Here is a 13,917-nt window from a genome sequence, read left to right on the forward strand (position 1 = left end):
CTCTATTTCCTTCCCAGGGAACTGAAGGCCGTTCTCATGGTCCAGGCTTTTATTCAGTGCTGTCATCGTAACCTCACCTGTCTCTCCTTGTCGTTTAATTTCTCCACTGTGTTTGCTACGTTTTGATTAGATCTTAGTGGACTAACACAAACAAACTGTCCTACACCTAAAGATAGTAAAACAATGGCCAGACACCTCTTAGAGGCCACAAAGAAGACCTCTGGTACCATGCCCGGGAAGGACAGGACTTCTCATTGGTCCACATGCAGTTTCTGCCCTTCACCCACCCAGAGCCTAATTCCTAAGGTTCTCCAGTGGTTGAAGTCTTCCAGGACAGCCAGGAACCTTGGAATTGTGATTGATGATCAGTTAAGCTTCACAGACCATATTGCTACAATGGCCCGGTCCTGCAGATTTGCCTTATACAACATTAAGAGATTAATGATTAGACCCTTCCTATCAGAGCAGGCTGCACAACTCAAGTGTTGTTTACGTTCAGCATGCGCACGTTGTCTACTAAACATAAACAATGCTGATTACGTTCTGGGGTACTCTCCAAAATGGTGGAAGACAGTAACTCAGGGAGAATAATTGCTGAATAAATTATGTTATTATTGTTGTCTTTGTGCACAAAAAGTATTCTCGTAGCTTCGTAAAATTACTGTTGAATGTCACATGGATTATTTTACCAATCTCCTTGCTATGTTTCTGGACCTTGATCGTGTAAGGATCATTGCTGTCTATGGAGGGTCAGAGAGCTCTCAGATTCCATCAAAGATATCTTAATTTGTGTTCCGAAGATGAACGGAGGTCTTACGGGTTTGGAACAACATGAGGGTGAGTAATTAATGACAGAATTTTCAACTATCCCTTTAAGAGACGGGGGGTGTAAACATTTTAAAGTGGATGATCAGGGAAAATTGTACTTATAATATAAGGACTGATAAAATTGTGAAATATTACTAACATATATAAGAACTGGTTTCTATTTTAATATATTTTACTTTTTTACATTTTTTCTGGATTCTTCGATGACTAGAAAGTTCAAAAGAAGGGCATTTATTTGGAATCTTATTGTGAAAATATAAAAGTCCTTACTGACACATTTAATCAATTGAATGCATCCTTATGGAGTAAAATAATAAATTTCTTTAAAAAAAAAAAACTTACTGACCACAGATTTTGGTACTATATGTATTTGCATCAGTCACAAGAGATTATTTTTCATACAGTTTATTATACAGTAGGCTACTGAGAATTGAGAGGGTTGAGGATAAATGTGCATGATTGTCATGAAAATAATGCACAAAAAAAAATGTCATTTTCTTCATGCAAAAATATAATTTCGTTCTTTTCTTTTTTGTTGTTGCTGTTTTTGGAGTGAAATATAATTTGGACATTTCATGACAGTTTTCATTAGATTCCCAGTGCTTTCATCTTCATTTGTTCATCCTGTAATTCTAATTGACATTTCAGGCCACTTAGGCCACCACAGAAACTATAGGGTCTGTTCCTGAGGCTTGTGTGGTCTGTGCTGCGTAAGTTGCGTTGTAAACTAGAGCCCGTCGCGTGTGACCTGAACTGAGTCCTTGAGTGTGTTGTAGAAGGTGCCGGTGATGGTTTGCAGGCCCAGAGCTGGAGTCATCACTTTCAGCTCAAAGTCTTCCTGCCACCTCATTAGCCTGTGGTGCAGTGTGCTTCCCTCCTGCCCTCCTCCAGCAGGTCCTGCTTAAGATCCTGGCCTCCGCTCTGAGCAGGAAAATCTAAGGAACTTAACACTCTGCTGTCTGTCATTAGGCACTTGACTGTGAGCTTGTGAAGGGAAGACATAAAAGTGTGCTGTGCTCAGCCAAACGTTCAAAACTGTTTCTGCCGTTTTGCTTTAGTGTGCCTTTGTTTTTTGTGCGGTTTTGTTGAAATATTTGAATAAGTACATTTAAACTCATAAAAATGTAAAAGTACACTGTCCACTACTTGTTTTGCATTACATGTCATTTCAAACTTTCACTACCTGACAAAAGTTTGGTTAATGTTTGTGAAAGAAGTCTTTTATGCTCACCAAGGCTGCATTTATTTAATCAAAAATGCAATATTGTGAAAAATGATCACAATTTAGAACAACCATATTTTAATAGATTTAAAAATCTAAATTATTCCTTTGATGGCAAAGCTGAATGTTCGTTAGCCATTACTCCAGTCTTCAGTGCCACATGATCCTTCAGAAATCCTTCTAATATGCTGATTTGATGCTCAGTTATTATCAGTTTTTGCTTTTTTTCTGTTTAATATTTTTGTGGAAACGGTGATGTGTTGTTCTTGTTTTTTCAGGATTCTTTGATAAACAGAACGTTCAATGAACAGCATTTATTTAAAAAAGAAGTCTTTTATATTTGCAAATGTCTTTAATGTCACTTATCAATTTAATGCATCTTTGCTGAATAAAATCAGCATATTACAATGATCTCTGAAGGATCATGTTACACTGATTACTGTAGTAATGTCTAATAAAAATAAAGTTTTGCCATCACAGGGATAAATTACAAAAATTGTATTTTTGTTACAATTTTGGTTAAATAAATGCAGTCTTGGTGGGCATTAAAGATTTCTTAAAGTATTAATTGTTCTAAACTTTTGACCAGTAATGCATATGACTTAGTTTCTTCCAGAAAATGTAAAATAAGAAAATAACTAGCTCCACTTGAATGTAGGCTATTGCCAGTAAAAAACAATCCAAACCAATTTGCCTTTTGAAGTTGACTGTTGTTCCTAACTTCTAAAGAGAAAAATGCTAATAAAATGTAACTCTCCACCACTGAAGATTTGCTTGAATCCTGCACTTCGGATGTTCTTTATTTAAGCTGTTTAATATGCTTTCTTGCAGGATTCGGACAGACTGTCGCACCTTGCTGACCCTCGCTTCACCCCGTACCAGGGTCACAACTCTTTCAGAGAGAAATACTTCAGTGGTCTCACCAAGAAGAACAGAAAGGATGCCAAAGCCACCCCAAGAAATAAAGAATAAAACATGAAAAGTAAAGTTTATATTTTTATTTATAATTTTTTTTTAAAAACATCATTGTATTTTAAATGTCTTTTTCAATAAAAACCCTTGTTTTATCAGTTGTCTCCTCTTCTTTTTATCTTTCTCCTCTCTAAAGCGAGCCCTACAAGCGCGATTGAATTTATTGCAGCATTACAAATATGTGTTGCAGATAAATTGGTGACAGGGATTAGCGTAATACTTGTTTCTCTGAGTGCTTGCGAAGTAGAAAGATGTAGGGGTGTAATGTAATGTGCCTACTGGACATTTGCAGAGAAAGATGGAGCGCTGGGCCTGCTATCTAAACTCCCTTAAGAGTTTATGCCAGGTCAGCTAGACATCTGACTAATGAATCTGTCTTAGACTTAAACTCACCTCAAAGAGAGCCGTCTAGTTCAACATAAGATCTCCTATGAAAATAAGGAGAGAGATCTTAGAGCGATTTGGGCAGAGATTTAACATGTGATGTCATAAATTGGTAGATGCATGCATTTCTATTAGGATAGACCTAATTTTTGCTTTATTAAATCTTGAGGCGTATCCCAAACATAAAATGGTGATTTTGTTTTCTTGCACAATTCCTGTTTCTGGTTTTTCTGTCTCCTTTCCGATTCAGGCAATCTTTAGAGCAAGCAGAAATTAAATGGATCATTGTTCATCTCCCGCAAGCAGGTAAGTTTCCTTCCATTCTTCAACTCCCCCCTGTAGAGGACTGATGAAGTGAAAAGCCACAGAACTGTTCACGCAGCCTTCAACTGTTCCAGGCCGAAACCCACTTCCCATTACAAGATGAGCTCACATTTGTTTCTTTTTACATAAAGGGAAGTGAATGAAAAATTGACAGCAAAATGTTGTGAACAAGCTAACAAATCAATTGGATAAGTTGCGCTAAAGGGAGTGTTCACCTACAAATGAGCATTCTGTCGTCATTTACTCACCCTCAAGATGAACAAAAACACAAAAGAAGATATTTTGAAGAATGTCGGTAACCATTGATTTCCATACTGGTTTGGTTACCAACATTCTAAACATATCTTCTCAACATATTTTTTGAAAAACATTTTTTTTTTTTTTTTAAATTTGGTGAAATTCCCTTCCATGTCAGATGAGATTCTAATATATGCCCCAGCGTTCATTCAGATGGCACTTACAGGCTTTTGCATCTGAACTCTTCACACACATATATATATATATATATACACTGTATATTAAACATATACTAAAACATAATATTTTTGTGGAAACTTTTTTTTAAAGAAGTCTTTACTGTCACTTTTAATAAATATGATATGTTCTTGCTTAATATAAGCATTGCAAATCTTACTGACCCCAAACTTTTGAATGGCAGTGGGTGGCAGTATCATGGTCAAAATAAGGGTTTCTGAAAACATGCCATAAAATTGGAGGAGCATCACAAATGTGAGTATTCCAATTTGTATATATTTTTAAATAGATGCCACTATTTAATCCTAATTAAATGACTGAAACACAAAAAGTACACATGGGACATGTTTCTGAGTGCAATGAGTGCTTTAATGTTATTTATCCTAGTGTGAGTGTTCTGCCAGGGCTAGATGTTTTCAATTTCAAGTGCTTAAAAATATCTAAATTGACTCTAATTCCCAACATTTCCCTTTTGTTTTCAAATGAGCTGTGCAGTTTAAATGGGGTGCTCACGAACAGCCAATAAAACTAATAACCAGCAAAAACAATAACCACACGCGCTCTCACAATGCAGCGCAGAGTCTTAAGAGAAGCTTCGAGACCGTTTTATTAGGTTCATATGGCAGCAAAACAAATATGTTGCTCATTCACCCACACACACCAAAAATGTATAAGAAAAAGAGGAACCGAATAACAATCAACAATTCTTCATAGTTAACTTTTAGCTTTTGTGTGTTCGCATGGTTTACATGTGCTTACATCGATTATCAACACTTTTTGGTTTTGTGTGGTATCTGAATCAACCTACAGAACAGAAAGTAAATGGCATTGCTGTGCGCTTATTTTATGTCATTTGTGTTGTTTCAGGTTCCTTGTGATGATCTACTCGAGTTAAAAGCTCTACCTCAGCTCCGTCACCCCCTCATCTTCTCCGGCCTACACAAACAAACCCTTCAGAGAAACAGATGAGCAGTCTAAGATTGCTGTGTTTCATTCATTTCTCTGTGGAACGCAGCCATTTTGTGGCTCCCGAATGTTTACTCACAAACCGAGGTGTTAGGAGTTTGTTAGATTCTGTACATTTTCAGCTGGGTCTTGTTAAGCTGTGTTGTGATTCTCACCCTCTCGGACTAAATGAAAGATTTTTATGACTGGACGTATGCGACATAATGTTTGTTTAAGGCAACTTGACCTGCTGTTTGCAACCCATTTTACTTACGTAAAACGACATTTCATAGTAACACAGCATGTTCAACAAGAAGTGTAAGGCAGGTTTTAAAGGAATAGTTCACATAAAAATGACTCCCCATAAGGCCATCCAAGAGATTGTTTTTTTTTTTTTCATCAGAACAGATTTGGAGAAAATTAGCATTACATCACTTGCTTACCAATGGATGATCTGCGGTGAATGGGTGCCATCAGAATGAGAGTCCAAAGAGCTGGTAAAAACATCACAATAATCCACAAGTAATCCACACGACTCCAGTCCATCAGTTAATGTTGTGTGAAGTGAAAAACTGCATGTCGGTAAGAAACAAATCCATCAAGACGTTTTAACTTTAAACAGTTGCTTCTGGCTTAAACATGAACCGTCTTTCCTCTATCCAAGTCGTATCATCTGAATCGGGAAAGAAAATTGCACAGATGAAGCACTGTTTACAAGCAAACATCGTCCAAAACAGTTCTAAACAAATATGTTAGTGGATTTTGATTTGAGAGGACAAAAAAGGATGGACTTTTTCACTGGAGTAAGCGTTATTATGGATTATGGACTGGTAATTTGGCCAAAAGTGATGGTTTAATGGTAAAATGCTGGATTTATTGCAAACTCGCAGCTTTTCACAAGACATTATTGATGGACTGAAGTTATGTGGATTATTGTGATGTTTTTATCAGACTCATTCTGACGGCACCCATTCACTGCAGAGGATCAATTGGTGAACAAGTGTTAAATTTCTAGTTGAATGATATTTGAATTCCATTTATTTCTGTTATATATGTATTTCTGTATATATCTGAAATATATAGTCCAGTCCTTTCCTCACTATTCCAGGCTAGGAAAAAATTGGCAGCAGGAAGTTGCTTCCAGGATAATAAAAATACCCCCTTAAGTATGGAAATGTCTCTAAAAATGTATGTATAAACTACTGTTCAAAAGTTTGGGACCTGTAAAATCTTTAAATGTTTTTGAAAAAAGTATATATATATATATATATATGTATATATATATACAAAAGTGATGGTTTAATGGTAAAATGCTGGATTTATTGCAAACTCGCAGCTTTTCACAAGACATTATTGATGGACTGAAGTTATGTGGATTATTGTGATGTTTTTATCAGACTCATTCTGACGGCACCCATTCACTGCAGAGGATCAATTGGTGAACAAGTGCTAAATTTCTCCTAATCTGTACTGATGAAGAAACAAACTCATCTACGTCTGTAATCTTTGGGTGATCTATTCTGTCCATTTCATCCTTCAGCAATTGATTGGATATTGAAAGGGGATCTTGAATTAATTTGAATTTCAAGTTAATTTTAAAGCTCATTTTGTGTTAATATTATACAGTACAGCATGGGCTCATGAATATTAATTAGGTTATGTTGTGATGTTATAAAAGGCTAATTCATATTTTGCAACCAGATGTTGTAGTCACGAAATCTATCAGCAAGTGCTAACCATGCAAACCTTGACCTATTGAGTGCAAAAGTGGTTGCTGTAACTTTGAAAGCTAAGAGGAGCCTCTACAAGTGATAGCAATGGTCAATGACTCCTAAACTTTTCATGCTCTTCCAAAAATACATGACAAAAAAAATCTTTACTACTTCAGTGTGGGCTGTTCTGTTTTGACCGCGAGGAAGGGTCTACTCATTCCAGCCGCTTAAATTATTATCTTACTTCCTCCCACTGGACATTCCACTACTGTGCCGACCTTTTCTCACTTCAGTGGAGTGGCTGGGATGCAATAAACCCACTTTGATTATGACTTACTTCATCTTGAGAAAACCCAGACGAGTCTAGAACGCACGCCATGCTTTGAAAAAGTGGAAATCGAGAGTCAGTGACCGGCCTGTCACCGAATCTCGTCCTTTATCACGTCCGTTTCCTCGTGACCTGCCGTGACCCTACAACTTACATAAGCCTTGCATTCTAATTTTGTTCAAAACAAAAATCTGTTTTCAACCTGTCGGTCAAACCGCTTTTTATTAGTACTAGAGTTTCAGAGGTATGCCACAAACTTCCCTTTCACCCCATTCTGAGGCGAAGTTGACAAACATTGAAAAAAAATGTGTCGCTGACTTTTATTAATCGAGTAGAAAGTCCCTAAAACATCTGTAGGGGAATTAAGCGGAAAAAATGGCTTAACAATAGGCCGACATAATTATCCTCAATGAAGGGAACCTCTAACGGGTTCATCCCGCCACATTTTAATGACTCGTGGGTGCCAAGTGGCAAATGTGGATACCATGACACCATCCTCTGCTTGTTTCTCTTTCCATTCCAATGGGCATAAACGAGTCTGATCAGTCTCAACAGTAGAGGTTTTATATTGGAAAATTTGGGGTAATTCTCTTCATTACTGTTTTTATAGATTCATTATTATAATAAATGTTGGACCACAAAAAAATTCTACCAATAAAATAAAAATAATATAATTTTTTCTTTAATAAAATTCATATATAAATATATACATTTATAAATTCATATATGCATGTCTTTTATTTTATTTTTTAATTAAATTTGTGTGTGTGTGTGTATACTGTATATATATATATATATATATATATATATATAGTATATTAATTTACAGTGAATTTTCTTCTTAATCTTGATTTAAACATTTCTTTAAAATATACTAATTAAATAATGTTAATAAAATAAAATTAAATGAAATATAAATTATTTATATACACTATGCATAGCATACAATACAGCTTTGGGATTTTTTTCAGGAAAGATGCTTCATATTGATCAAAATTGACAGAAAATACATTTATAGTGTTACAAAAAGATTTTATTCATTAAAAATATCGAAACATGTATCACCGTTTCAACAAAAAATATTAAGCAGCAAAAATGTTCAACATTTTTAATAAATAGAACAATTATTAATAATTAGGCACTAATAATAATTCATAAACTGAGAACCAAAATCAGAAAATTTGAATAATTTCTGAAGGATCATGTGATACAGCAGACTGGAGTAATGACTGCAAAAAAATCAGCTTTGCATCACATGAATGAATTATATTTTAAAATATATTAACATGGAAAACGGCTATTTTAAACTGTAATAATATTTCACAATAATACTGTTTATCTGCATTTTTGACCAAATAAATGCAGCCTTGTTGAGCATAAGACAAAAACATAAATGTTTAATTTATAGTCAGTAATTGATCAAATGATCACCACATATATCATTTTTTACTGGAAAAAAAAATTTACATTAGTGTACTGTCAGGATAACAATATATTTTAAGAATTCAGTTTTTCCCCCCCTCTGGGTCATTGGGTTTGAATTTCTGTGATATGCTTAAGTGCACACAGGGAGGATGTGATTGCAGCGTGAGGGTATGTAATTGGGGGTGTCGAGCCGCCAACACCAGGCTCTCACGTCTGACTTGCACCGTGGAATGTACTGTACATGAGGGTCTACGTTAACCGAGGCCAGGAAATACGCAAGAGACTGAATTCTTGATTTCACCCCCATGATTCCTCAAAGACCATCACCCCTATCGAGGCAGACCAATTTGTGCAGGTAAACATGACCCCTGGAAGCTCACCTTGACTGAGGCGGCATCACACCTGTCTATAACCCACAGGTGGAGGAGCTAAACAGGCCTCAGCCCAGAGCACCCAGGCTCCTGAAAACCCCAGTCAGGAAAGATCCTGTCCTCTGTGAGCCCCGTGTTGTGCTGGCCAGTAAAAGAAGAGTCCTAATGCAGCTGGGGATCTTGGGTAATGTAGTGTAAATCTGTCTGACTTTCTAGAAGTTGCTGAAGTGTTTTATATGTACTTTGTGTGGTTGCAAACAAATTAGAAAATGCAGTATTCAATCAAAACCTGCTAAGATAGTTATTCTGTTACCTAGATCAACTAACTTTGTGGAACTTACTTTTAATTAAATTCTGTCCTTAATGGGACAAACTGTTGTATACTGTTTATTACCATATGTAATACATGTACTTTGTACATTACATTTAATATAAATGAGATCTATCTATCTGTCTGTCTGTGGATAAGAATGAGCTTAATTTACATATATAATTTATTTAAAATGTATAAAAAATGAAATTTTTACATTATATTTATGACTATTATTTTATTTATATTTATCACTTACAGAATAAGTGTGTCATCAGTGTATAGTTTTAGAAAAGGGTTATAAAAAGGGGTTGTTTGACTGACGTAAAATAACCAAAGACTCTTTCTTTTCTTTTCTATGACATTTAGGGGTGACCTACTGAGAACTCCGAGAGCAAAGCAGAATATACAGCTGAGAAAAATTAAATTTTATTTGCTTAATATGAGACTTGCTGTGTTAAAACTCTTGAATAATTTTCATAATTTCATGTCACAAATCTTCTAAACCTTGGTGAATCATCCATTAGTCTGTCTGGAGAAGTGATATGAAAATTTGTAAACACGATTTTGTATCCCAGATTAAAAACTCCAGCAAATTAGATAGAAGCTTGTCACTTTAAAGGGATAGTTCACCCAAAAATTTAAATTGTCATCATTTACTCACCCTCATGTTGTTCCAAACCTGTATGAGTTTCTTTCTTATGTTGATCATAAAAGATGATATTTTGAAGAATGCTGGTAATCAAACCCATGGTCCCCATTGACTTCCATTTCCCTATGGAAATCAATGGGGACCAACAACTGTTTGGTTCTTCAAAATATCTTCTGTTGTGGTCAACATAAAGAAACTTATACAAGGTTGGAGTGACCCCAGGGTGAGAAAATGACAATTTTCATTTTTGGGTGAACTATTCCTTTAAGTAATATATAGTGATTTTAATGTTGATATTGTGATGGATATACCCTGCATTTTAAAATGTTCTTTGTAAATCATATTTATTTGGAGCTTAGCATCCTTCTTTTGATGAATGCACTTGTAAATGTTGACAATTGTGCATTTTAATTGTGCTTGTTTTAGTTTCACTGTAGCTAAACTATGTTGCCATGAGGCTTTTTTTTTTATTCCTGCTCTGCAGCTGCAAATGAACCGCAGAACAGTACAGCTTGGTCACCGAAGCTCAAGAATCCAATTGCTCAGTAAGACAAAATTACACTCAGATCTGTTTCTCTCATGGGGGTTATTTGATTTGGAAATGATTAGTGGTTTTTGCATGCGAATTAATGCAAGATATGGAACTGGTTGAATGAATGAATGTGTGATAGCATTCAGTTTTTTATGATACAATTAAATAGCACAGCATGTTCTCTATTGAGGGGGTTTGTGAATGCGGGCAGAATGCAGTTATGGGTTTGATGTGCGATTTCCATGTTTGTTACCAATATTTCTAGACCGTGATGTTTGTAGGTCTGAGATCAAAAGTTTATTTTGATTATGGTCATAGAAATATACATGATACAGCCTTTAGACCATCAAGAAACCATTAATCAATGTGCATTTAATCTTAAATTGTTCCATGTGTCATATCCACAGGAAGAGAGACTTGTATACACACAATGGGCTTCAGAAGTCTGAGACTAAGTTGAAAATCCAAGCCAGACTTTCATAGGTCGGCTAAAACATGTCAGAAGTCATATTTTTATTGTCTCCAGGAAAACAGGAGGAAAATAAATGAATCAGGAACATTTAAAAAATGAAATAAAAATGCAATAAAAGTATAGCGTGTGGCAAGGCGTATGTTTCTTGGTTGCTAGCACCATAGTGATGGAAAGACGAACCTAATTTTTCTGGGTGTGCTGTTCACACTCATGCAGAGTTATGCCATCAGGGGACAACATCATAGGCTTTTCCATTCGGTTTCCTTTTGAAAGTTATTGAACCTCGGCTTTATTGAATTTGGCTTCCTGTAATACACTTTATTTCCTCATCTGTGGGGAAAAGGTCCAACAGGTCCAATTTTCCATTTTCTAAACAATTATTTTATAGGGATTTTTACACCCTTGGTACTAAATCCTCAGGTCTTACATGCTTTCAAAATTCCACCTTGTAGGATTACGATGAACAGAAGGCGAATTATTACAGGTTTGGTGAATAAGTTAATAGGAACTTTTCACCCAAAACATGTTTGTGAAGAACTGTTATACAGCATTTGCAATATGGCAGTTCATACATGAATTTGCATTTTCATCCAGCCTGTATGCTGTGTTCAGACCAGCCTATATAAAATCTATAATCTATAATAAAATAATAAAATCTATATAATAAAATCTATAATCTCCGTAGGTGACTTCCCGGGCTCCGTAGATTCCAGATTTTCAAATAGTTGTATCTCTGCCAAATATTGTCCTATCCTAACAAACCATACATCAATGGACAGCTTATTTATTCTGCTTTCTGACATGATTTCAAAAAATGGACCGTTATGACTGGTTTTGCGGTCCAGGGTCACATATAAGCAAATAATGCATTATATCAAATGTCAAACTTATTTACTCCAGTAATCCTTGTTTTATTCACAACTTCATAAAATAATAATTTGCACATTATACTTTCATTTTAATTTTCTTCAGATTTCCCTTAAAAAAATCACCAGTAAGGGTGGAATATAATCAGTAGTTGTGACAGCATTGCTTGGAGCACTAAAACCTTTAGTTGTACCTGTAAATCGCAGTAGCTCGCTCTTTCAACAGTTTCCTTGGCCTATGAAGAAAAAAGAAATTCACCAAGTGAATAATGGCAAATCATTTTTATCAGCACCTCTGACGATGCAGTTAAACATCAGTGCACGCGGTATAATTATTTAAGCCGCAGTTAGCTCAAGGTTTTTGAAAGCTAAAGAATGAAAGAGCCCTCACCTGATTTAGAGAGTGTTGATCTGCCTTTATGACACACTTAGCACCTCATCATACTTCCCCAGATGCAGCTGTAAAGATCTAGAGCTTTGCCCGCCACACTTGGAACAGTGCTGATATTTACACAACAGGTTACCAGCCAGCCTCACTTAAAAATTAACACGTTACTTAATTATTGTTATTTAATTTCTTCTAGTTAAAGTAACCAATAACGTTACATTGTTCATTTGTATCTACAGTAATATGTTACTTTTTTCCATTAAAGTCCAGGGGCATTCCTAGCCCTTCATCAGCACTTAGGCACAGGCCTAACACAAAAAAAGTGTGTCCATATTTTGATAGGATAATGGATACAAATGGTGTTTACCTGCCACACGGAGCTGTTTACAGGCTGTACGCGCAAAAAGAGCTGTTTTGTGGTTGACAGACAATAGAAATATCTACCTTGTTCTGCGGTCTTTGTGTTTTCTGTCTTGTGAAATATCCTGTAACTAATTCGGTGTGAATGACTGTCCGAATTAATCAAACTGAACTGTGAACCATTTCAGACCTTTTTACAAACCCGCACGACTGATTAGATCAAAAGAGTGATTCATTCGCCAATCTGATATCGCAAATTCTGATTCTAAACAGCTGATAGAAAACCCATGACTTGATCGCTGAAATATTATCAGAGAAAATGATTATCGGGTCATTATACATCAATCTCATTGACACATAGGATTTATATCAGTAATATTTTACTCTCTGTGTGTGTTTGATTCACTAAAAGGAGCTGATTCATTAGACTCATTCGTTTGGGAATCTGACTACATTGGTTGCGCAGTATGCTTTTGATTCACTTAAAAGAATCGGTTCATAAGAGTCATTAGGCTTGTTTGATATGCGCTGCAGTGAGGGGAGGAGTGAAATAAGAGCAGGCAAGACGGACAGTTCTGACCTCTCGAAGTGAACAGATACCTACGAGATTACTTATTTTGTTACTGTCCTCTGGCACTGATTCATTACATTAATGTTGTTCATCTTTTTCTATTTTTCCTTTACAAATAATAATAATAATAATAATAATAAAAGATACCTACGAGATCAAATGCAGATATCGCGTAATAGATATCGCGTAATTCACACTCACGTGCTGTGCTGCTGATTAACATGATATGATTTCAGTTCTGTTGCCTTTTATATAAAAATAAATATGATGAACAAGACACAATATGATGTCTTAGACACTCAAAGTGCTTGCTATTTAATTCCATACGAAAGGCGTATTTATCATCCATTTTTACTTTAATACAAACATGTATTTTAGATTTTTATAGAAATATGACAACAATCACATATCTCACACAGAGATGGCACTGTCATAGTGTTTGGGAACATTCATGCATAATTTAAATACATAGTCACATAAAATCAGATAGAAAATAAAATATTTTAGAAGAGAACACAGCATCACGGTTGTCTGAACCAATGAGCATTAAGCTGTGTCGTCAGTCGTCGTTTCCCATCATGCTTTTGATCAGCGCAGTAGGTGGAGAGCAACTGCACAATCCGACACAGCCGCCTCGCCGTCGCGAGAGTTTTTTGGCACACGTTAGCATGACATCAGAGCAAGTCGGACGTAACTCGGACACTTTTCTAACCGGCATGCATCTCGCGGTGATCACCGGTGATCGGTTCTGCGCAGATTTTGCTCATCTCAAACAAGCCCA

The 13,917-nt window shown here is 35.8% G+C and overlaps 1 protein-coding gene across 1 annotated transcript in view; it reads left to right on the forward strand.

Annotated features, from left to right (window-relative positions):
• Positions 1-3,903, forward strand: part of LOC107730191 (tRNA (guanine(10)-N2)-methyltransferase homolog) — a 25,902-nt gene extending 21,999 nt beyond the window's left edge. The window contains exons 13-14 of the mRNA XM_016540950.1: positions 2,882-3,032; positions 3,668-3,903. Of these exons, the coding sequence (XP_016396436.1) occupies positions 2,882-3,022 (141 nt within the window). The 3' untranslated portion in view covers positions 3,023-3,032; positions 3,668-3,903. The remainder of the gene's footprint in view (positions 1-2,881; positions 3,033-3,667) is intronic.
• Positions 3,904-13,917: the final 10,014 nt, after the last annotated feature.

Source organism: Sinocyclocheilus rhinocerous, unplaced genomic scaffold, assembly GCF_001515625.1.
Source record: "Sinocyclocheilus rhinocerous isolate Xijiao unplaced genomic scaffold, SAMN03320098_v1.1 scaffold2448, whole genome shotgun sequence".
Taxonomy (NCBI): Eukaryota; Metazoa; Chordata; class Actinopteri; order Cypriniformes; family Cyprinidae; genus Sinocyclocheilus; species Sinocyclocheilus rhinocerous.